This window comes from Neomonachus schauinslandi, chromosome 12, assembly GCF_002201575.2.
Source record: "Neomonachus schauinslandi chromosome 12, ASM220157v2, whole genome shotgun sequence".
NCBI lineage: Eukaryota > Metazoa > Chordata > Mammalia > Carnivora > Phocidae > Neomonachus > Neomonachus schauinslandi.
In genome coordinates, this window is record NC_058414.1 from 73369334 (window position 1) to 73395540 (window position 26207).

At 39.2% G+C, this 26207-nt stretch overlaps 1 protein-coding gene across 2 annotated transcripts in view; it reads left to right on the forward strand.

Annotated features, from left to right (window-relative positions):
* The window catches only part of ST7 (suppression of tumorigenicity 7), a 184514-nt gene that overhangs the window by 90911 nt on the left and 67396 nt on the right, over positions 1 to 26207 (forward strand). Inside the window, exons 7-9 of one of the 2 annotated variants that reach the window (XM_044920175.1) lie at positions 1598 to 1666; positions 3588 to 3742; positions 5904 to 6001. In XM_044920175.1, the coding sequence (XP_044776110.1) occupies positions 1598 to 1666; positions 3588 to 3742; positions 5904 to 6001 (322 nt within the window). The remainder of the gene's footprint in view (positions 1 to 1597; positions 1667 to 3587; positions 3743 to 5903; positions 6002 to 26207) is intronic. The other variant, XM_021699418.1, reaches the window with a different exon arrangement.

Here is a 26207-nt window from a genome sequence, read left to right on the forward strand (position 1 = left end):
AGTCATAAAATCTCAGGGTTGGCAGAGGCCTTAAAGGTCATTTAGCTCAACCACCCATCTGGTGTTTGAATCACCTCGACACTCTCCCTGCCAAGTGGTCATTGTTAAACTATTTTATGATTTTTTTGAAGAAGGTTACAGAATCTTCATCAGAGGTCTTAGGAAAAAAGATTTACTTGAGAGTTGGAAATCCTGCCATTGTAACCTGTTGATCTATTTGGTTTCTGATTCTGTCATACAACATATTTATTTTCTAGTTTCTTGTCATCTACAAATTTGATATGCCTGCCTTCTGTGTGTCATCCATGTTTCTGATAAAAATGTCAGGATCAGGGACAGAACTCTGTGACATGACATATACAGACTATCCTCCAGGTTCATGTCTTCATGACTCATCATCCTTTGGTATTGTTCAACCAATTACTAAGCCACCCATGTTACACTGTGACTCAGCTCATATTTCTGCATTTTGATCTTAAGAATGCCAGTTGTAGCTATGGATCTTTATTGTGTAGTAAATTCTTTAAAGTAAATTAAGCTAGCACAACCTGATTTATTTATTCTTAGTGAATTAAAGCTAGCTTCTAGTGTTCACTACTTTCTTTTAAAAGTGCTTGGAGATCATCCCTTTAATAATCCATTAGAATATCTTTACAAGTCATTGTTCTGTAGTTTGGGAAGTCTGCCTTCTTCCCTTTTTGAACATTTTTACTGCATTTGTCATCTCATCTTCTAGCACCTGTCCATTCTTTGTGATTCCTTAACTATCCACAGAGAGCACTTCCCTTCCTATGGGGTCTGTTGGCTTCCTGGGATTTGCCCATCCCAGTACAGTAATTCATTTAGAATAGTTCAGTTATTTGCTATCTTACATCTTTTTACCCATTTTAGAGTTTAATTTCTTCTCCCTTTTTCAGCCCGACAATCATGCTCCTTGATAGAGAAACCAGGAAAAAAATAGGAGTTACAGAGTTTTGCTTTCTCTTTATTATCTGCTGCTACTAACTACAAACTTGTCTTGTTTTCATGTGGTTGTTGTGTTGTTTGTCTTTTTTGCTTATTTATTTTTGCAATGGTTATAGAGAAATGGGGGTGGTAATAGGGCTTTAAAAGTAATTTAAAAACAGGGAATAGATGGTTGTCTTTAGCATTGTGTTGTGTCTTTATTTTGCTTTGTAAGCTTAAGCTAATTCAGAATTTTAGCTCTCCTGACATTATTCTTATTAGCTCATTCCACTCTCTTGTAGTCCTTCATTACATGCCCTCTTTCCATCTTTTTTTACATGTCCTTTAAGAATCTGACCTTGTGAGAGATCTCTGTGCAGCCATATTGGTTACTTAATTGTCACCGCTCTTTTCTTCCTGAGAGGCTCATTTGTGACTATGGTCATAGTTGGACATTTGGAAGCTGCCCGACCCTCTTAAACCATTTTTTTCCTTCAGAGTCTCATGCCATTGAATCATACCTCTTTTCTTTGAAGTTTTTGAAGTCCACATTACCCTCTCTGATTATCCTGAATCCAAAATGACATAGTAACTCTCTCTGAATGTTCCTATCAATTTTCATTTCACCAACTATTTTTTTCTTCTTGGTCAGAATTAGGTCCAGAGTTGAAGTTCCCCTAATTGCTTCCTCTACCATCTGGGAGATAAAATTGTTACCAAAGTAAGTCAAGAACCTGTCGGGTGCCCTACTTCTAACCAAATGAGACTTCTTCTAGCAGATATCTGGATGGTTGACACCCCCATCACCATACTTTCTTGCTTCTGTCTGTGTATTGTGTTGTGACAAGGATGCATCATCTATATCTTCCATCGAGCTGAGCCGTCGTTCTGTACTACCCAACCATTAGCACTTCTATTGCTCTTTCTCCTTCACTCACAAGCTCTTAGCATGTTTCTACCCCAGACTCATGACTTTCCACGTAGATACATGTTTTCTTGGCTAGTAGTGCTACTCTGCCTCTCCTCCTAAGAATACTATTTGAAATATAAAGAAAGAAAGCACGTAACTTGCCCCCACCTGTCTTGAATTCCCAGCCCAGCAACTATAATCTTATAACTAATTCCTCTGATACTATATCCACCACTCAGTATTATAATCTCAGTTTTCACTTCATTACCCTTGACCCATATTTATATGTCAGCATCTGAAGCCTTAAGTAGCGCTTCCTGATGCCTGTCCCAGTTATTTTCTCTAGTGAATCGCTGGGCAGTTTCAGCATCATTATTGTTCTTTCTAAGTCCTATATCTGCTGCCCTCCATAGTTAATTGGTTTTACAGCATTTTTCTGGGCATTTTTTTCCCCCTACTGCCCCACATTGTGTTTAAAGCCCCATTGATCAGTCCTGCATGAAATTAGAGGGACTGACCAAAGAATTGACAAGACTCCTCTTCAAGGCTAAGATTAACTAGTCACCCCAACCTCCCATTGGCTATAAGTTCAGCCTCATTTTCCTAGCTGGGCTGTTGCAGTTTATGAATGGTAAAAGTAACATTTGGTTTCACTTTCTGTTTATTTTCTCTCTTGTGGTCATTGCCCTACTTGTCAGAACCTCCATCAGACCACAAGAGAGGCAGTGGGGAAGAAGGAAAGCAGAGGGATCTATGCAGATTGGGACCTGTATGGTCAATTCTGGCCTCACTGTTTCCTATCACATTCCCTTTCTTTGGCAGTCGGGTTGTTCTGGTATGATGGGGAAGGTTGAAATTTCCAAGAGTTCCCCTTGTTTGTTAGTTAACTGCTTATCCTTTCCAGCTTCCTAGCTTAGAGGTTGTTGAAAGGATTAAATGAGACGATATATGTTAAGTGCCTGGTACAGTGCTTACTATATACTGAGCAACAGGTGGTGGTAGCTATTACTGTTAAAGGTGTGGGATTGAACTCTTGTTCGCTGCTGAGGCTGAATCAGATTTTGAGCTCTTCAGAAATAACACTACCTGTAGGTTCTTCTAGTGTTCTTCTCTGACCCAGAAAATCAGTGCTGACTGTAATGAAATGTCGAAGCGCTGTTTTTTTTAATGAGTAATTGATCCGATTTAATGAACTTCTGATTCTGAAGAAATCCTTAGATTCCAGAGAATCCATGTTTAGTGAATAGAAGGAAACTTGTCTGTAGGATCTCTAACTTGGAGAGCTGGAAGGAGATCTTTCCCAACAGCTCTTGTCATTGCCATTGTCGGTTAACACTGACTGAGTATGTACCCCATGCCAGCTACTGTACTGAGCACTTCACATGCATCACCTTACTTAACCTTCGCAACAACACTGTGAACAAATCGATTTCATGTTGTGCTCCATCAGGGAGGCAGAGTAATAACTTGCCCAAAGTGACACACTAATAAGGGGCAGAGTCCATTTGTGAGCCCCATGTTCCTAACACTATACATCCTACCTTTCAAGCTAAAATATAGGCATTTCTTTTGTGTCATTATTTTGTGTCAACAACTACAAACCAGGGGTGCATGAACCAGTTGGCCACTCTGCATGTTTCGGCATAACTCCTTGCCCTTCTGCATGCACTCCTCCAGCTGTGACAATGTCCTTGGATTTGTAATTGATGGTGGCTATTATCTGAATGGACAGGTGTGCGACTGCTTATATTCTCTTGGCTGAAGAGGAAGCAACAACAATTGCGGAAGCAGAAAAGCTGTTCAAGCAGGCCCTGAAGGCTGGAGACGGCTGTTACCGGCGTTCTCAGCAGCTACAGCATCATGGATCCCAGTATGAAGCCCAACATAGTAAGGTTTTCTCCAGGCTGACGTGTTGGGGGTCAGAACTATAGCATGATTAATCAGAACAAATGTTCAGGCCAGTTCAAAATATGATTCTCAGAGATGAAAATAAAGACTAGTTTTTGCCTTTCTATTATTTTTTTCCCTTCCCATAAGAGTACAGTATATAATTAACTATAGCTTCATTACTGTTCACATTCATTTTCAGATTCTTTCCTAATCTTTAGATCCTTAACTCTAGAAATAAATGGTAATAACCTTTAATGGTAACCTTTTTTTCTCCTCAGAATTCTTATATATTTCTGTTTATTAGTTGTTTCTCTGCCCCATAACCTAAGGCCTATTTGGGAAACAGGACTTAAATTTATGTTAATGTAATCAGAGGTTTTCTCTTACAAGTCTTCTACAGCATGGGTTGAAATAGGACAACTAAGAATATCACAGTTATTGGTGATTATCTCAGTATTTAGCTCATTGGTATTGGCTTCCAGAGATAAAAAGCCATGAGTTCGTAATTATTTATCTTTTTTATATTAAAAATAGTGGCTGCTTTTATTTAAGATAACTCTTTAAAATGAGGCCTTTCACTTTAGTACACTAAACAGAGGGTCAGTGATATTTTGGGGGAATGGTATAAAAACAAGACAAAAAAATTGTTTCTGGAATTCCTGGAGCTGCTGACTTGTCAGTTTTTTGGTTGTTTAAGTAGAAATTTAATAATCCTTTCATCGTCCATTCAGACTTTAGGTTGTTTCCTTAAAGTGGAATTTCTCACCTCATTTTCCCCTCCTGCATCTTGGAGAGTAGGATTGCATCTCCTTCATATGGAGATTATAAAATTAAATTTTAGTGTTAAACTTGGATTTGGTGCAGAGAATGAGTGCATTAGTCCTTATAACTAAGGTACAGCAAGATCTTTGATCTTTGTGTGTATACATGAGTATGTCCACACAACACAATAATACATGAGTTTTTATTTGCATTCTGCAGTATGTATGTTAATCAAGCCTCGAATCGCATATCTATTGCTTTTTAAAAAAAATTATAACAATGAATTTTGACGGCATTTGTATAGTAAGGTCTATTTGGTGAACTAAATGAGAAATAACACATAAAATTACATTACCTATAATATAACTTAAGAAATTTTCTTTATTTCTTTTCTTCTGTAAATTAAATCCTTTCAACCTGTTGCCTAAATCTATCCAAAAAATATAATCACATCTTTAAAATAATTTGTAGGCACTTGGCAGATTTTCAGCACACATCTTGTTCTCATTGTTTAAAACTTGAAATGTTAGGACTTTGGTCTTAACATCTTTTAATAGCTGCATATTATACATGTACTTAATCTATAACAGGTGTGTCATATTTTTCTAAAACATGGTAATTTTATTGAGGATTAAATGCATGCATGTTCTCACTGGTCTAGAAACATATCCAAAATGACATATAATTAAATAAAAGATTAAGATGAGAAGTTGTTAATGTACTTTTTAAGAGCCGTTTTAGTGACTATTATTATAACTAGTTAGCTTGTCAGTGCTTTCTCTAACACTAGGGTAGTTTTCATTTTGTTGCGTACTCTATTGTCATATCTGGAATGTGTTATATTGCCATCTAAAATAGACTGCTTTGGGGACCTGGAGATGATTATGATGTCACTAGTTTTAGGGAAAGAATAATATAAAACAGAAGTTCAAGATGAGGCTTCTCTAGACTTAATGTCAAGAAGGAAAAAAAATAGTTCGTCAGGATGCAACCTGAGATTCACCTCTTTGCATCTCTACCAAAAGCATGCAGACTTGAATATGGAATTCTTGCTTGTAAACCACATTCAATGTGGGTATGTTCATTTTCCTAGCACTTTGTGGCAGATGATTTTATTTATCAAATAACTCAACATTCTAACTCAAAAGCATGGATTAGGTAATCAGTCACATGATTTGACCTTTGGAAATCTAAGTATTTTGACTACACTGTATGCATTTTACTATTAGCAAAGTTGTCAGTGCGCCTGGCAGTAAGAAAAAGCCAAAGGAGCGCTCTGTTCTCTCTGAGATTTTCCTTTAAGGGCATGGCAAATGGGCCTCTGTATTTTTTTCTTGCTGCTCAGCTGAAAGCTTTTGTATTTTTAAATTTTGGTATTTTATATTTCCTTCTTCAGGACGAGATACTAATGTCTTGGTCTACATCAAAAGAAGGCTAGCAATGTGTGCCAGAAGACTCGGGAGGACCAGGGAAGCAGTGAAAATGATGAGAGATGTGAGTTTGAATTTGTGTTTGGGAACAGGAGCAATGTACCTGACTTCGAGAAGGAGGAGCCAACTGCATGGCCATAGCAGAGAGCGCCGGTGATGGTGCGGTGGTCCCATGGGTGCTGGAGCCGGCCAGTCTGGGCTTCAGCTCTAGCTCCCAGTGTGCTGGATGAGTGATCTTGGGCAAGTGACTCAATGGCTCTGGGCCTGCTTCCTCATCTATAAAATGGGAATAGATAACAAGAACTTTAACAATATTAATAACAAAAGCAATTACTGCTTAGGATTGTTGTGAAGATTAAATGAGCTAATACATGGAAAGCTGTCCATAGAGCGGCTGGCATATTAAGGAAATTTCAATACATGACCTTATTATTAAACCTCTGGAGCTGTAGCCAGAAGCCAAGAATGAGATCAGCCATTTTAGCTGACTTTTTTTGTGCGTATTGGTGTTAGGAAGATTTGAATAAACTGGGTCTAATTGCTACTCTTAAATGTAATAATAGTATGATCTAATCTGATTGAAGTCATTTCAAGCATTTTCCTAGATTCTTGAATCAGGATATTTTATTAGTAGTAGTCAACACAAGAAGAGAGGAAATAGGTAAGAGTTTTAAAAGGAAAGAGAACCAAGGGAGATGATTATTCAGTAATCAAAACAGTAGTTTTAGGGGAAACCAGTAGAGGAACTTTTACTTCCACATTTTTTAAAATAAGAAATACTTTTTCATAAAGAAACTGACACCAGTAGAAATTGTATTTATAAACCATTTTCTTTTTAAAAACAATTTCAAAAGACTTTTGCCAATATTTCAGGCCTCTGCTGTCTTCCTGAAGTCAGGAGACAACAGGTAACCACCCCTTATAAAAATGAAAGAACCAAGGGTCAAGATAAGAGTGGTGTCTTGCCCAATTCTCAGCTTTTGGGTTTGAGAACAGGACTGTGTAAACCTAGTGAGCCTTTTGTTGGTTTATCTTTGGAAGGGCAGTTATTCATACGAATCCCCAGTTACGCTGGCATGGGGGGGGCGGGGGTTGCGGCTGCACTTCAGGCCCACCCCTAGTTATTTCTGTAAGTTGCAGCATAATGGGGAGGTCCGAGTGAGATCCGCGCCTGGGTTAGGCTCCTCCATTAAGCAGCAGGATAGCCCCCAGACCTGACGAGAGGAATGAGAGGAGGGGGATTCCAAGGTAATTCTGTTTGACTACAGGTGATAGATGCTCAATGGGCAAAGCTACTGCAAAGGGGATGTCCCAGGAGTAAATTCTTCTGGTTGAGGGAAGAATTGAAAGAATGCTTGTTTTACAGTATAAGTGCTAATTTTTATAAAAGGAGAGTTCTGTAGAGACATGAACTTGCTCTCAAAGCTTTTTAAGTTGCGGAAATTCCATCTTTTGATCTAGTGAAGAAACTCTACCAGTCAGTCCCTTTGTCTCTAAAGGAGCTGAGAATTTTATGAAGGATGGGGGTATTTATCTTTTTTTTTTAAAGATTTATTTATTTATTTATTCATGAGAGACAGACAGAGAGAGAGAGAGAGAGGCAGAGGGAGAAGCAGGCTCCCTGCTCAGCAGGGAGCCCGACGCGGGACTCGATCCCAGGACCCCTGGATCATGACCTGAGCCGAAGGCAGACGCTTAACCATCTGAGCCACCCAGGCGCCCTGGGGGTATTTATCTTAAACTAGCCCAGCCACATTCAGCCTTTAACAAGGTGTTTTAAATTTATCGCTTCTTCTTAACCTTAGTTAGCCTGGGACAGGCATGCATGGAGGAGCAAATTTTGGTGATTTTCTTTATTACGTGCTTAAGCAACTTCACAGGAGAAACAAACTGGAGTGATTTCAATTCCATTTTTTTTTTTCTGTCAGTTTCATTCTGATGATCATCAATTTTGGTACCATTTCATATGATTAAGACCAGTGCAGCTATGCTATGGTTCGACTTTTATTTAACATTATTTTATATTTACAATTCCATTTATTGTCTTAGTCCAAATTTAGATCTTGGGGGGAAATCTGGGATGCAGTGGAATAAATGCTGGGCAGAGAGTAAGAAAACCTAGATGTGAATCTCAGCTTTGTTCTTCACTAGCTCTGTGACCCAGGGCAACTTTCTTCCTTTATGGGCTTTTCATTTGTGTTCTGTAAATTGTGGTTAGTGATTCTTACCTAAAAGGGTAATTGATGGAGCAGTGGAGAGAATGAAATAAAATAATATGAACACACTTGGCATATGGTAGACATGCTTACAGTTTCCCCCCTATTTTCTCTCCATTATGTAAGCATGATGTAATTTGCTTGCCCATTCCCCTGATGGGCATTTTGGAATATTTCTGATTTTTTTCTTCTTGAATGAATCAGTAAGTCAAGCAATCTCTCTTTCTCTCTCTCTCTCTATATATACATACACATACACAGATTTATATATGTGTGTATCTGTATTTATATATGTGTTTCTTGGTTATTTTCCTTAAAAAAATCAGTTATGTTATTGGAATACCAATACATGTTGCCTTTTTACTGGGTTTATAGATATGAGCCCTACTCTTGTAACAGTCCTGGGAGAGATACTGTTGGACATTGTGGAGATGTGTTTTGAAGAGAAATATTTATAGTGCTCTTTTCTTTACAAACTCCTGGCACCCAAATGGAGGAGCAGAGGTTGAGGATCCCTATGTCTGTTGAAGCTGCAGCTGGTCTCAGCCTTGTGGGAGACAATTGATGGTCAGGCCTGACTCCTCTCAGGTCAGGGGTCATACATACATGGGAACTTCAGTGGGGGTTTACTCCTTTAATAACAGGCACATAAACCATTTTGCTGCAAAGGTTCCTATCAGAGGAACCTTTATCAGAAAACAGCACACTGGATTCCAGGCAGCCTGCTGATAAGCCACGGACCGACGCAGAAGGATCTAATTTCTCATTAAGACACAGCAATCCTACCCCATATGCATTGGTTGAAACTTCCCTAGAGCAGATTTTAAGGTGGAACTAGAAATGGTAGAGTCGGAATGCCTTCCGTGTAGAGTAGACTCTTCAGAACAATTCTCTGGAATCCCCTTAAGGAAGGGAGAACTGTTAATTGGTGAGATAGCCTGAAAGAGAATGAATGGGAATTCTGGGAAGTCCAACTGTAGATGATTATTGATCTAATAAAATATTGATACTGTAAGTAAATATTGATGAGGTAAGAACACGTAAGCTCCTTAATGTCAAGATTCATGGCTTCTAATTTTAAAAGCAACACATTAATATAAAAAAATAAAAGCAACACATTAATTATTTTGAATTCCCAAGATGTTTTCTCAAAAAACTCACTTTAATAAGCTTCCTTTTGCAGTCAAGAATATGGAGCACTTTATTGGAAGAATGTTTTGGCAGTGGGTAGAACTAAGAGAGCATGCTGGCTTTTGAATTTTACTATATGGTATTATTTATTATTCAAAATGAAAAGAGTTGCATTTTCTGCTTTCTTAAGTTGAAAGAAAAGTTTTTTTGCTTGTTCTCATTTTAATCTTGCCTCTTTAACATTTGATATAGGACACAATTTTTTCTTTCTTTTTAACTTTTACTATTTTACTAACCTCAGCTTTTTTTGTTTGTTTTTTCCCCTAGTTTTCCTGGTCCCTATTGAGTAGATTTGGAATGGAATTCATAAGGCTCACTGTTTGGTCTGGCCCCTTAGCCATACCCTGTCAGAACTGGTGTAGAGAAACTGGTATGGGTGGGATTGCTTGCCCATATGAAAGAACCTAAGAGCTCCTCTTGCCCCAGGTCATTTGGTCTGGAGTAGGGCTCCTCAGTCTCCATTTTATTGACATTTTAGGCCATATAAGTTTTTGTTGTGGGTGTCCTTTGCATTGTAGGGTATTTAGCAGCATCCCTGACCTCTATCCACTAGATACCAGTAGCAGCCTGCCCCCTTGTTGCTCTCCAATGTGACAACTAAAAATATCTCTAGCTATCTCCTGGGGGGTGGGGGGCAAAATCATTCCCCATTAAGAACCACTGATTTGGAGAATCCTAAAGTGAGTGGATCTGTTTTGGGGCAGACATTCAGTTTTTATTCAGTCTTATTTGTTGGTAGTCTGATCTTCTACTATGAACACCGTGTTCTAAAGCATCTCTAGAATTGATCAGTTCCTGGGACCAGGCTGGTTTGGGAGGCTGTTTGTCTTGGATGGGATTCCCTGAAGAGATACCCTGGGGGCATGAAGAGTAAATGAACTTGAAGATTTTGGTAGGGTCGTGGTTGGAGCAATGAGAGAAAAAGGAGAATGTGAAGGCCTGATGTGGGGTAGTGGTCTTTCTTGTTCCTTGTGCATACTTCCCGAGCACTATTTGCCACTTTTCCCTAAAATCTACAGCTCCTTTGAAAGTTGACCATACGCTCTCAGACTTTATCATCTGTTTCCCCTCTCTTTTGTAGTTTTCTGCAGACCTCTGTGTCATTCTTCCTCATTCTTCTTTCACTCTTTCTCTCTCCAGCACTACCTCTTTCAATATCCTGGCCTCTCATTTGACACAGGTCATCACAACCTTCTTGAAACATTTTATTTACTTGATTTTAGGAGATCATGCTCTCTTAGTTCTCCTAAAATGTCACAGTCCATAAGAAAGCACCACCAACTAGGTGGCTCAAACAACAGAAATATATTCTCTCACAATCATGATATCAGAAGTCTGAAATTGAGGTGAACCTTCTGTCTCTGAAGGTTCTAGGAAAGTGTCCTTTCTTGCTGGCCATCCTTGGCATTCCTTGACTTACAGGCATATCACTCCAATCGCTGCCTCATGTTTCTAAATTCTGTCTTTGCTATACTTTCTTTCTTTCTTCTTGTTTATCTGTGTCTTTGTGGTCAAATACTTTCTTTCTTTCTTCTTGTTTATCTGTGTCTTTGTGGTCAAATTTCCATCTTCTCATAAGGACATCAATCATGTTGGATTTAAAATTGGGTATATGACCTCATCCTAATTTGATACGTCCACAGAGACCCTATTTCCAAATAAAGTCACATTCACAGAAACCAGGGGTTAGGACTTAAGAATTTCTTTTTGGAGGACATAGTTCAATCCACAATACCAGGTCATATATAAAAGCAAAATGTAGGTATTCTGTATATACTTTCATTCTCCCTAAAAATGGGGTAGACATGGAGAAATGTGGATATCAAAGAAAAAAATCCACCCACCTAAAATTTGAGCTTGAAACAAACCTGTGACTTGTTTATTACCATGTGTATACATTCCCTAGGGAAGTGGTAACATTTATTTTTAAATTAATGTAAATTAAAATGAGTTCTATTTAGAAAATTACTGTAGATGTTCATTATGTATCTCTTTTAGGTCATTAGAGGTATCCTATGGTGTGAGCAATTGACCTTTGAGGATTAATTTAACAGCACTAATAGTAAGAGGATGCCCTTTAGATGATTTGTGAAGAGTAGCACTTCTGTTGAAAGCATACTTTAGAAAATATACACCTCTGGGACTAATCAAAGCCTTTGGAGCAGTAAGGACTGTTGATTTGCATTTTTGCCTACTTACGTTCATGAAGAAAAACCTTCATGAAATCAATAATATGTAAAAGAGAACTAGTATGCCATTTCCAAGTTGTTTTAAAATTTCATTTTAGGGAATATTCTGCAACAAATTCTGTTTTTTTAAAGATTTTTTTGATTTTAATTTTTTAATTTTATTGTTATTATTTTTTTAATTTGACAGAGTGAGAAAGAGTACAAGAAGGGGGAGCAGCAGGCAGAGGGAGAGGGAGAAGCAGGCTCCCTGCTCAGCAGGGAGCCCGATGTGGGGCTCGATCCCAGGACCCAGGGATCATGACCTGAGCTGAAGGCAGATGCTTAACCATCTGAGCCACCAAGGCGCTCCCAGAAATTCCATTTTTATTGCATTGGTTAAAAAAAAAAAAAATCTTTCTAGGAGGAAAAATTTAAATGAATATTTGGGAGTTAATTTATATTCCCTTTTATCATTTTCCTCATTCTTAAATTAGAGTTTTGCTCCTTTTTTTTTTTTTTTTTTTTTTTTTTTGCAAGACGCATTTTTTTCCTTTTTTCAATTTCCCTTTTTTTTCCCTTAAAATTGTCATGAATTATTATGGATAACTTGGCTGATGAATAAATTTAGAAGTTGTTCAGTTGATTGTTGAAAGAAGTAACATTATGTGGGGGAGGGAGCATGGGAAGAGTAGTATTTTAATACCTTCAGGCAACCAAGTATCACTTGAGCACAGTTGCTTTCACGCTCTTACCAGATGGATCGCTGGACTAAAGACTAAGTATACAGTGAAATATGTTCATTCCTAGTAAGTGTTCCTGTGGTGATTATTGGCATGTTTCTAAATTCTGTCTTTGCTATACTTACAAATAAAGAAAAAGTGGATCTTAGAAGCAAATGCTGTCAATAATAACTCACTGATCTTCCAAATTAAACTTTATATGAACCCCTTTTATCATGATTTGTTTTTCTGGATTTGTCTGAAATGTTGTTTAAGTTGACTTATTTAGTAAATTATTGGCAATTAGTGATTTACATAGAAAGGAGAAGTATTTAATTAATAAGAGCAAAAAATGGATTTGTTAATTATTGATTTACCTACTTGCATCAGTAAGGACGAACCATGGTTTTATCAGCATTGGACTCTGTATTCACTATAGAAACAGCAGGTGGTAAATAGTCCCTGATGCAGATGAGGATTTTGTCTAGAAATAGTGTTATTTTATTAACTATTAGCTATTATCATTTACACAAAAGTCTTACTTGGGACATAATAAATACATGACTGGTACGTTAACTGTCGCTATCAGGATTTTTCAAATGCTGGGCCCACATTTTTCAGTGTGGTGAATAGTATTCACTGCTGAGTAAAGCCTTCTATATATATGGCTGGCCCATGAACAGTTCTAGACATGTCGGTGCCTGTCATCTGATTTCACTTCCCTCCTCCCAGTTCCTCTTCTTGATCTCCTTTCCCAGTCATTGATCTGCTTCTGCTTTACAACGATGTCTCTAAACAGTTCTTTCCTTGGATTCCTGCTCTGTTGCATTTCACCTTCCTAGGACTCAGTCCTGGTTCTGTTCAGTGGCTCCATTCATGCCCACTGTTTCCCTGGTTCCACATCTTCTCTCTCTCTTTTTACCCTACAGCCTTGATTTTAGTCTTGCTATACCCAGACTGTACTAAACCATTCATCCTTTCATTCATTCAGTGAAAATGTATTGAACCTCCATTTCATGTCAGGTATCAGTGAAAAAACAAAGACCCTGACCTTATGCAGTTTACATTCTAGCAGGGAGAAGAGACAAAAAAACAATGAACACAGTAAGTGTGTATTTTTGTAATATATTAAAAATTGTTAAATGCTGGTGGAAAACAAAGTAGAGCAGGATAAGGAAGATTAGGAAAGCTAGTCGGCAGAGAATGAGGAGGCCATGGAAGTCACAGGTGTAATAGCACGATCTGGTATGTGTCATTTTACACACCCGATCATCCTATTTAAAAAGATGACATTTTACCAAAGACTGAAGGAGGTGCAGAATTTAGTCATGTGATGTATGCTCAAAGGCTGTGAGGCAGGAGTATGCAAAAGAGTCCTGGGTGTATAGAACAGAGTAGTCCCAGGGAAGTGGGGTGGGTTACAGATCATGTAGGGTTTGGGGACTGTAGTAGGCTTTTACTCTGGCTGAAATGGGGAGCTTTGCAAGGTTTTGAGCAGAGGTACGACAAGGCCATTTTTAATTTTTATAGGCTGCTGTGTGGCAAGGGAGAAACAGGGAGGTCCATCAGAAGGCTCTTGTATTAATCTTGGTGAGAGACAGTCGTAATTCAGGCCAGAGCAGTAGCAGAGCAGGTGGTGAGATGCGGTCAGATTCTAGATATATTTTGAATGTAGGGCCAGTAGTATTTGCTAATCAATTAATATGTGCTGTGAGAAAAAGTCAAGGATGGTCCTAAGGACTTTTTCTTGGAAGGTGAAGAGTTTTATCAATTAAGATGTGGAAGTCCACAGATAGAACAGTGTTTGAGGGAGTGGGGAGGAAGCTTAGGAAGGTTAGTTTTTAACATGTTATATTTGAGAGAACACATACTCATTTTTATCTTAAATAATCACTTCTTGATCTTTTTGTGGACCATAGCAAATTTTTGCTTTGTTGAGGTGAGGAAACCATTAAAAAGACAAAGTAATGGGACATCTGGGTTTGATGGAATCCCTTCTAAAATGTAGTTGGTGAGGAACTCCCGTTACAGTACCATTCATTTTTAAAATGCCAGCAAGATAAAACTTAATTAATTGCAGAGAAACCATGACCATAGCAATCTTGTAAAATATATTAATTTACATGTCTGTAGATTTCTGTTTCTTACCGTTTTCATTGAATACTGTTTTTCAGGTTTATCCATTTTTGCTCTATGTACCTCTTGTATATAATTTATAGTTTCTAACTGCTGCATCATATTCTATATTATGCTCTTAATCTATTTTACTTAACTTTATCCCTAGTGAAGGACCCCCGGGTTGCCTCCAACCTTCCATTGTCCCAGCAGTACTGCAGTGAACATCCATATAGACATGTGGGAAGCTTTTCCTAGGGTGTATACCCAAGAGTGGGATTGCTGGATATTATGGCATATGCGTGTTTGATACTGATATGCCCTGCCATTGCGTTCTCCAGAGTGGCTGCCTATGACTATTTAACTTCTCATCAGTAATACACGACTGTGCCCTTATATCTCAACACTAGGCTGTTTTAAGCACTATATATGTTATGTATATTTCAAATTTGTTTATTTATTTATATTTTTAAAAGATTTTATTTATTTATTTATTTATTTGACAGAGAGTGTGAGAGAGAGTAAGAGAGCACAAGCAGGGGGATCTGCAGAGGGAGAGGGAGAAGCAGATTCCCTGATGAGCAGGGAGTCGATGTGGGGCTCGGTCCCAGGACCCTGGGATTATGACCCGAGCTGAAGGCAGGCACATAACTGACTGAGCCACCGAGTCGTCCCAGTTACAAATCTTATAATCAAGTTTTCTATGACTTTTTGATGGACCATTTGGATCTGTAAACTTTTTGCCAAATACTGTCTTTATTAATTGTAGAGTTTTGTACCTTTGGTTGATATGTTTTTCCCATTTGTGTTTATTGCCATTATTATTTTGTTTAGAGTCATTTTTGCTGTTTTTCATGTTTTGTCTCTGTCATACTTTCCCTCTTCCTTTCTTCTCTTCCACTGAATGGATCTGCTGGTTAAGCATTTAAAAATTTTATTTCATTCTTTTTGTTACTACTTACTAAGATCCATACTTATATTTATGTTTCTTGATCAATTATTTAGCTTACCAATATTTGTTATCTTCTCCCTAATGATACACTTAGCCTATGATTGTCCCCTCTCTAGACTCACACAGCAACCAGGGAAATTTATAAGCAGCTCTTCTGTCTATGAGATGTACAGGAAGGAGCGATATCTGAGTGTTGGTTTGGCTGGGCTGCCTCTCTGACCAGGAGCCAGTGCAGCTGTTGACTTCTAGGGTGAACAGAGAGACGATCACTAGAAACACATACTGGCTGACTTGGCCCAGCAGGAGCAGAAACCATAGAGGCAGCAAAGCCAACAATGCATGTGATGACCAGAGAGGCCAATGAAATGGGTCTCCTGGGTTTCCTTTTTTTTTTTTTTTTTAAAGATTTTACTTATTTATTTGAGAGAGAGAGAATGAGAGACAGAGAGCATGAGAGGGAGGAGGGTCAGAGGGAGAAGCAGACTCCCCGCCGAGCAGGGAGCCCGATGCGGGACTCGATCCCGGGACTCCAGGATCATGACCTGAGCCGAAGGCAGTCGCTCAACCAACTGAGCCACCCAGGCGCCCCTGGGTTTCCCTTTTTAATAATTGATGCAAAAGTATTAAATATATCTCCTTCCTGGACAGTTGTCTGTCCTACTTCTTAGGAGCATATACTGTGACAGCCTTCTCCCTCTCCATAGGCCAGGGGACACTACCTTTGTGACTCAAGAGTCCACTGGTGCACAGTGGTACTTTCTGAGACCTGAGTCTCATTGAGCCCTTTAAATATAAGCTTAGTCTCCAGTAGGGCACCTTGCTAATACTCTCCCACCAGTAAAATTTTTATTGATTAAGTAGAGTAAAAAAAGTTCCCAAATGCCCTAGAATCCTCTCTTTGCTTCACCTTTCACATTCAGGTAATATGTACAGCTCTTGTAGGCTTTTCTGCCAAAATGTGTACACAGTTGTACAAGTGCACTGCTTTGATCCTCATTCAGGTCACTGTTATCTTTCATCTGAACTATGTATGCAGTTTGTCTTCAGGGTCCCTTCTGCTGTTGCCCTTGTAGGGTCCCTTCTCAGAAAGTAGTGAGACATGTTTTAAAACTCAGATCAGAACTTGTCACTTTCCTACTTAGAAGCCTGCAGTGATTTACTATTGCATTTAGAATGAAATGCAAACTCTTTACAAGGCCTGTAAGGTCCTATATAATCTGCTCCCTGCTTACTCTTCCAAACTCAGCTTATGCTACTGTTTTCCCTCACTCACTAGGCTGTAGCCACATTGGGTTCTTTTTGAGTACACCAAATTTGTTTGTTCTTTCCTTAGGGGCTTTGCACAGACACTTCTCTTTGCCTGGAATATGCTGCTCCAGATCCTCACTGGGCTGTGTCCTACTTGTCATTTAAGTTCAGCTAGAATATCACCTTAGTAGAGCTTTCAGTGATATCCAGCTGGAAGAAGCACTGTGCATCTTGCCTCTCTCTCTTTCTCTCTGTCACACACACATACGCACACACATAGATACTCGTACACACTCTTATTCTCAATCATATCACTTATTTTTTTATTGCCCTTCCACTTTTGAAATCTCATTTATTTATTTGTTTACCTGTTTATGTCTACATTGCCTACCTCCACCAGAAAGTAAACTCCACAAGGGCAGGAACTTTATTTTGTTCCCTGGTACATGATAGATTCTCATTTAATTTTGTTGAATGAGTAGATGGATGGATAGATGCCTGGGTGGGGATAGACAGGAGTACTTCCTACCCCACATGCCACCAAATGCAAAAGAGGACTTGACTGAGAATCCACAACCCCACTAAAAGCTCTTTTCCATCCTGAACAAATCTTAAGTTTCTTCAGCAAATGCTTGTCTGATTATAGGTTAGGCAGGATTTCATTTCTGTCGATCTCTCCAGTAGCCCTGAGAAGATCCTCTCAGCCCAGCTGTTCTATGGCTAGGTGTTCAGTTATGTGTGGTTACTGCCCGAGAACCCACTCTTGTTCACTCTCTCTGCCAACTCCAGATGTGGAGCCTTCTTTCTCTGCTGTGGTTTAATCAAGTCTCATTTGTAGTTTGTCTTAAGGAAATGTGTTAAAATTCCTCCCTCAGTGGCTCTGCCAGCCATTCCTCCTATCCCTTTTCTTATTTTCATCACAAGTGTAGATGTGTCTCCTTTTGTACCACTTCCCTATCATTTTAATAGGTTTGTGGGAGGGAGAAGAGATAGACCTATTTGTTCAGTTTTTCATCTCAGTTTATAAGTACTTTGCCTGAGTTTTTTTTTTTTTTACCACAGTGATGTGGGATGCATAAAGACTTCTTGTGTAGACTTGGAGTTGATGTGTTAATACATAACTCTGGTATTCTCATACATCCCTGATTTCAAAAAGGGAAATTTATTTAGACCTTTCTCTAAAGAGTAAGAGTTCATTTTATGCTATTGCATCTGAGCCTATGTCCCTTTCACAAACATAGAAATGTTACTCTTGTCTGGTGTAATTTCTTTTTTCTACCTTACCCTCTATTCTTCAGTAATAGAAACACTCACATCCAAATGCTCTCTGGGTTTAATTTAATGGGTTTTGGTAGAACAACCTCAGTGGATTGTAGGTCCAATTTTAGAGATTTAAGAGGTGGAGTTGAAAGAAGTTGGAGATTTATTGGATAAATTTCTTCTGTTTTTGTTTTTACTTTCAGGGTGTTGGTTGTAGTGTGAGGGAGAGAGCATGAGCATGCAGGAAAAATCATGGGATGACTTTGGAATTTCTAGCTTGGGAAACTGGAGAGGCAATGGTACCATCATGGGGATTGAGATTGTAGTATAAGTACCTGGTTTGGGGGAGGTGGGGAGGACAGGAGGAATTTGGATATTCTACTTTTGCAGTACCTGCAGATCATCAAAATAGAATTATCTAGTAGGTGGTGGGATATACAGACCTTCAGCTTAGGAGAGAGACCTGGGCTGGAGGAAGTTCCAGGAATGATCAGCATGGAAGCTGATTAAAATCTTAAATGAAGATGAGGTCATCTAGGGAGAAGTGAATAAAGCTTAAAGGAAAAAAAAAAGGATTGGAGGGAAGTGCAGAATAGGTTGATCAAAGGAGACTTGAAAAGAAATGACCAGTGAAGTAGAAAATCTAGGAGAACATTCTATTAAGAAAACCATAAAGAAAGGAAAATGAATATGAGATCAGAACAATTCTTAGCATAGTACTTGTCACACATTACATATTCAGTGAATATTTATCATGGAGAAAATATTTGTTACATTTTGCTCCAAAGAGGTGGTTGGTAATTTGGCTAAAGCAAGATCAGTGGGATGTAAAAGCTATAAAATAGATTGCATTGCATTGTCTCCTGATTATGAGGTAATGTGTCTGCTGGAAATGACTCTTTCAATAGGCATATATATAAAAGGAAAAGAAAGAGGTGATTATAACTAGAAAGGAACATGTAAGCAGTAGAAGACCCAAGCACGTTCAGATGTTGATGGAAAAAGACTGAGAAGAAAGGGAGAAGTTGAACATATATATAAGATAGAGGGCATCATTGATAGAGTGAAGTCCCAGGAGTGCAGAGTGTTGAATTCCAGAGCACAGGAGGGAAAGAAGGTTCTAAAGGAGGGGTTCCATGCGTGGCTGGCAGGGATACATAGATCTGGATGCAGATGGGGGTTGTAGTAGAGAGATAGGGCTGAAGAGTAGAAGGGGGTCCTTCCTGTTGACTGGTTTTCTTGATTGAATTAGATGACAAGATGTTCTGCTGAGAGTTAACTGGGAGGAGTGTGAAGGGAGTTATGGAATGCGGGAGAGAAGTCACCAGGGAAATTTTCTAGGTTTACTAGGCACTTTCAGCCCAGCAGAAGTTGGAGATCATTATATTTTAGTTCTTCCAAACCTTACAGTTGTGTTCTTCAGCCTGAATATTGGGGCAGAAGTGGTAGACATCTGGTTTGACCCAAGGTCAGGTGTTGCTGGGTGAGTGAAGTGGACAGATAAGGAAGTCGGGAACTTGAAGGATTATCAACGAAGTGGTAAGATGATGAGCCATGGGCTCTAGGTGGGAGAGAGCAGGGTGGAAGGGATGGAAGGTAACAAGGGAAGTTGGATTCAGTGTTTCTAAAAACAAGGGTGTCCTGAGGGCTTGCAAGGTGGTAATCCCAGTTCTAGGCACTCAGTACATAGTGGAGAACAAGACAGCCAACCATTACAGCTGCCATGGAACAATTATTACTGGAGGGGGGACGTGGGTGATAAGACAATCACAGACTGTGGTGAGCGCTATGATAAAAAAAAAAAAGGCTGATATGATAGAGGGTAACCAGGAGGGGCTGCAGAGGAGCATGTCACAGAAGAAGAGCTCATTCAGAGACCCTGAGACTGGAAAGAATTTGACAAGAATGAAAAGGAGTCCTGGGTGAGTGAAGGGAAGGTTGGAATGAGATGAACTGGAAAAGGCAGGCAGGAACTTTGTCACTTCTTTCCTGCAGGGCTTTGCCGGAAATAGTAAGGAGTTCTGATTTACTGTTAAGTACAGTAGGAACCCATTAACATATGTAAAACAGGAGGGGTATAATCTCACTGATGTTTTTATAAGATTACTGGGTACATTGTTGAGAATGGAGGGTGAGGATGGGAACAGGGAGTCCAGGTAAGCAGTTATAATAGCAGTCTAGGCAAGACCTGATGAGGGGTTTAGAATTAGGAGTAGCCATGGAGAAATGAATGATTTTGAGATATATTTGGACACAGAATCCATAGGGTATTACTAATGCAAATTTTATTGGCTCTACCTTTAAAATATATTTAGAATCCTACCACTTCCTACTGTGTCCACAGCCATCCCTTTGGTCTAAACCATCATTATCTCACACTTGGATTATAATAGCCTTCCAACTGGCTTCCTAATTTCACTCTTGTCCCCTTGCATCTACTTTCCACAGAGCAGCTAGAATGAGCCATTTAAAACATAAGTTAGATCATGTCATTCTTTGGCGTCATACCTTCCATTCCTCTCTTATCTCAGAATTTAAACTCTAAAAGTAGCCTACAAGGCCCTCCATATTAGCCCTCATTTCTGCTCTGGGTTCACTGTGCTCCAGCCACACTGGCCTTCTTGCTGTTTGTTGAACATGCCCGACTGACTCACTCTCGCCTCAGAATCTTCACACTTGCTGGAATCTTCCCCAGGAATGCTCCTTTTCCAGACACACTTATGACTAGCTCCCTTGCCTGCTTCATTTTCTTATTAAATGTCACCTTCGCACTCCCACCTTTCCTGTCCTCCCTTCACTGATTACTTTTAAAATTGCTTCTTCCTGCCATGCCCTTCCCTACCTTATTTATTCTCCTTAGAACTTACCACCACCTGACAGCCTCTCTGTATATTTATTTGCTTATTTTCTGTCTCCACTAGAATGTCACTTTCAGGAAAGCAAGAATTTCTTTTTTTAAAGATTTTATTTATTCATTTGAGACTCAGAGATACAGAGAGAGAGAGAGCATGAGCAGGGGGGAGGGAGAGGAAGAAGCAGGCTCCCCGCGGAGCTAGGAGCCAGACATGGGGCTTGATTCCAGGACCCTGGGATCATGACCTGAGCCAAAGGGAGACGCTTAACCATCTGAACCACCCAGGTGCCCCAGGAAAGCAAGAATTTTTTTTAAAAAATTATTTAAATTCAATTTAGTTAACATATACTGTATTATTAGTTTCAGGGGTAGAATTTAGTGATTCATCATTTGCATATAACACCCAGTGCTCATTATATCAAGTGCCCTCCTTAATGCCCATCACCCAGTTACCCCATCTTCCCACCCATCTCCCCTCTAGCAGGCTCAGTTTGTTTCCTAGAGTTCAGCATCTCTAATGGTTAGGAAAGCAAGACTTTTTATATCTGTTTACTGATGTATTCCAGTAGAACAGTGCCTGTCACATAATAGCTTCTCAATAACTAATTGAAAAATGAATTGCTGAATATATTGGGTATGGAAAGAAAGAAATTGTATACTCAATACGATATGGTGCAAGTCCATGGATTTTTAGCCAGAGCAGCTTGGTGATGGTTGGAAAGGGAGATGACTAGGAGAGAAACAGATTTTAGAGGTATGCAGGGATTCTGTTTTGGCATGTTAAGTTTGAGGTGCCTATTTTACCTCCAGGTGAAAATATCAGGAAGACAATTGGATATGTGTCTAGAGCTCAAGGACGAGGAGATGAGATTTCTCTCTCTCTCTCTCTATATATATAGAGAATATATATATATATATGTATATATATATATGATTTCAGGCTGTGGTGTTGAGAGAGCTCATATATGTAGAGCTGTAGATAGAGAAGAAAGAAGTTTAAGAAGTGAGCCCTCGTGGTCTTTAACATTGACAGGTGAGGTAGAAGAGAAGCATCCAGTGGAGCACCTGGGAAGGGAGGAGGAAAACCAGGAGAGTGTGATATCATGGAATCTAAAGGAGAAAAACATTTCAGAGTAATAGGAGTGTCCTGAGAAAGATAAGGACAGACAGTAAGTGAATAGGATAAGGCACTAGTTGTCTTAGTAAAATTAAAGAGGAAGTTTAGTGTGAGCAATGGTGTAAGATAACTGGAGGTCAGTACGTTATGGTCAGAGTTGCATATTTTATATGGGACATGTATGTCTAGATGTCAAGGTCTGGAGTTTGGCTATGATCTTGGGTTACCTAATGCGGTGGAGGGATAATCTTTTGTCTGAGACAGTAAAACAATTGAGAGTCTAGCATAGTAGAATGGAGCTTTTACATGGACTATTAAAAGTAAGAATATGCAGGGACACCTGGATGGCTCAGTCAGTTAAGCATCTGATTCTTGATTTTGGCTCAGGTCATGATCTCAGGGTCATGAGATGGAACCCTGCACTGGGCTCCGCAGTCAGTTGGGAGTCTGTATGAGATTCTCTCTCTCTCCCTTTCCCTCTGCCCCTCCCTATGCACTCAAATAAATAAATAAATTTTGGGGGGGAAAAATTAAGAATATGTAGCCAGGTGACCAAATCTTTAGTGTATGAGGGTCTGTTACCTGATAGAAAACATGACAGAAGGATGGTGGCAAGTGCTGGAGCATTATGACCTGAGCTTCCGAAGAGCAGGAACTACTACCCAAGGGCAGGACTGAGCAGTAACAGTAATGGTCTAGATGTGCTTTGGGGAACTAGGAGAAGCCAGCCTTACATCCTTCCAGGTAGACACAAGTTTGGTGGGGGAAATTAACAGCTACAAGAGAAGCAGTGAACTCAGTTTCATGTTGCATAAATGGTTCATGGATGTGTCCAGGAATTTGTATATTATGGACTCAGGTTCCAGCAGGATAGACTGGAAAGACTTGGGGAGGAAAAGGAGCACCAGAAGGCAGAGTGATGACAGAGCAGTGTGGGGATTAATGTCAAAGGTTGAGGTATTGACCTTCTGCCGTTGCTATAAAAGAATCTTTCATAATACTTAACTTTCAGCATGACCCTGCTGTGAGATGCCTGCCAGGGTGAGTATTTGTTAACTGTGCCCCAGATAACCAAATGAGTTAATCTCCTGAATAGGGTTATTTACCATGACCCATGTGAATGTGGAAGGGTGTGTGCCAAACATAGTTATTGTGGTTTTGGCATAAAAAGTCCTTTCTGACAGTAATTGTTGGCCGATATGTTCAGTTGCTCGTTGAGGCCACTCCTGGAACACGAGAGCAATGCCATGTCATCACAGAGGGAATGATGCTTATCATCCTGTTTTCCGTTCCTGGGCCTGCTTCCAAGCCATTTGAAATATGCATTAAATTGTTCAGATTTGTTCATGATCTCCAGGCCAGGGTATAGCCCTATTTGAATCTGTTTAAGATGATAAAATGTTTTACTCAAACTGTTACCTGTCAGTTTTGAGGAGGGTACAAATCATTCTTTCCCCCCAAACAGGATGAGGCTGACTTCTTCCCTGCCCTGGTCTCCAACTTCACCCTTGCAGAAATTCTACACACACATGATAATATAGATAATACAGTGGTGTTATCAGACCCTTGCTTTTGGAAAGGAAGAATCCTAGATGTCTTGAAGTGAGGTAAAGAATTGCCGCTGAGGAGAGTAGAGGTTGAAGAAGAGAATCTTCTTAAAGAATATTCCTAAATTCTGACCAGAGTTATGCTTGCTTTATCCTTATCTGATTGAGGATCAAATGGAAGAGGGCCTTTCATACTGAAAATATTTTTGTTAGGATCTGTGTAAATGCAAAGCTTGTCTTGTTCACTAGAAAATTTAAGGAAGATTTCTCTTCCGGGAATGAATGGAGTGTGATTTTGATGAGAAAAGTAGATAAGTATGTAGGTAGCCTTCCAGCCCTCTGAGTCATTACAGAGCTGCCATCGGATGATTTGCATCATGCCTACAACTGTTATTTCTATCCTCAGTTATCGGTGATGTGCGTATTTGCATCATGTGCTCAGTTCCACGAAGAACTAGTTAACTGGTGATGTCATTGTCCATACAGGTCATGTATTGATCATGTCACTTTTCAATAGATGCAGCTTAATATTTTCCTTTAGATTAGCTCTGAAAATGACATTTTCTTATTAATATTGGTCTAAGCCTCTCACGAGTGCATTTTATAGTGGTCTGTGTAAATGGAACTCTCAGGGGTCTCTCAGGACTCTGGTAAACAATTCCTTCTTTCCTTCCATGGCCCTTAGTATCAGTAAGAATCACTGACTAAATAATAGCCACGCAATACAGAGTGTCTTTTCTATTTTCTGTTTATGCCTTTATTTGAAACTGTAATTAAATAATGTCAAACTTGCAAATATAACAAAATAGTATCTGCTGTTTGAATATAATACAGGCCAAATCCTATAAACTTTAATTAAGTCAAGCTTGCATTGACCTCAGTAGGAATCTGGTTGAGGATCTCTTTTAATTACCTCTGCCTTAAAGTATGTAAGAATTTTCACATTGCTTTTCTCACTCCTAGAACAATGCACGGATAGCTAAACTAATAAAATGTTTAAATAGATACAAATCAAACTTGAAAGGTTTAAACTGTTGTTTTCATCCTGTAAGTCAGCTGAGAAAAAGCATACAGACTGTAGTTCTAAATTATGTCCATAGAGTATTTTCAAATCCAGTGAATTAACTCTCCTTTTTTTTTCTCTATTTGAGCTCATAAATGTTAACCTCAGAAGTGCCTCAGATTCTTCCATTGAAATAAACTTGAACTGACAATAGCCAGATGATGTAAAATTGAAACTGAAATTCTATCCTTGGCCCATCCCATGTTCTTCCCCTTAGGTATTAGAAGAATCACAGGAGAGTTAGTGTTTTCATTGTACGTGAACTGTAATATTTGGGCAAAGCAGGGCATATAAATTTCTGACTGCCAGGAGAAAGCAATTACCAGCTTGGAAAAGATAACTGGCAATAAATAAACAGAACTATGCTAGATAGTGAATGAGAATGAGTTTAAAGATTTATTTAGAATGACTTAGCTTATAGAAAACAGGCATTTATATTTATCATATGCCTTCATTCAAGTTTCTTTTTTTTTTTTTAAAGATTTTATTTATTTATTTGAGACAGAGAGAATGAGAGACAGAGAGCATGAGAGGGAGGAGGGTCAGAGGGAGAAGCAGACTCCCCGCCGAGCAGGGAGCCCGATGCGGGACTCGATCCCGGGACTCCAGGATCATGACCTGAGCCGAAGGCAGTCGCCTAACCAACTGAGCCACCCAGGCGCCCTTCATTCAAGTTTCTTAATAGAAAGGCTAATTACACCAGCAAGCCATTTTTTATGCAGTATTTTAAAATAAAGAAATACATTAGGATATGCTCTATTGCACAACTAAAACCACGAACAAAACTAGTCACTCATAGCAAAACAAACAAATAGCACTTTGACAATGCAGTATACCTGGGTAAACATTATGTAAGGATAACGGCTCCCACTTGTCAAGCTCCCATATTGTGTCCTAGTGTGCTGTAAGCTAGGTGTTACCCTGGTCTTGCAGATGAGAAAAATCAGCTCACTTGGTGCTAAGGAACTCCACTGTTCCTGGATGGGAACCCCAAACTATCTGATTCCAAAGGTGGTGGTGCTCTTGACTTCTGTAATGTGCCACCTCTCCCACAATGAACCCTCTCCAGCAGCCCCACTGCTGTGTCTTTTATTTTGAAAACAATGTGCCATGGGAACCTTTGTGGTTCTGGAGAAGAAGCAAGAGGAAATTTTATGACAGAAGAGTTTTCTTAGAAAGTAGTCTCATCTAAGTCTACCCCCACCCCCAGCCCCCACGCTAAGGGTTAGAGAGGGAAGTAACGTACCTTACAGTCAGTTTAACTCTGAAGCATCCCTCAAGCTGAAATGATACCCTTCACACCACATCTGTCAGCGGACCTACTTTGGAATTCAGGTAGAGGAGAATTAAGAAGTGGGACTCTAAACTGTGGTTCATCTGAGATTGGATTATTATCTTGATATCATTATAGGATTCAAGTACAGTATATCAAAATCTATTAGATCACATTATTTTTTGAGGAAATTCTCTAAATGTTGTTTAGTCAGACATTGACTTTCTCTTAGATGCTATCAATACTTTAAGGAACTGCAGAGTCAACCCCCAAGGGGAAGAAGTGATTGTGCTTCAAAAGGCAACTAGAAAATAGAAAACAAAATCTAACTGATGAAAATTGAACTGTTCATGACTTGAGGAATTACAAGAGAAAAGGACAGCTCATGAACTTCCTATGTTTGAGGAAGCAACTTTAAAATATATATATATATATATATACACACACACATACACACATATCACACACATATAGAGAGAGAATAATAAAAAGAGCATCACTGCCCAGAATTAATTATAAGTAATAATAAATAGTAATTAATTAAAAA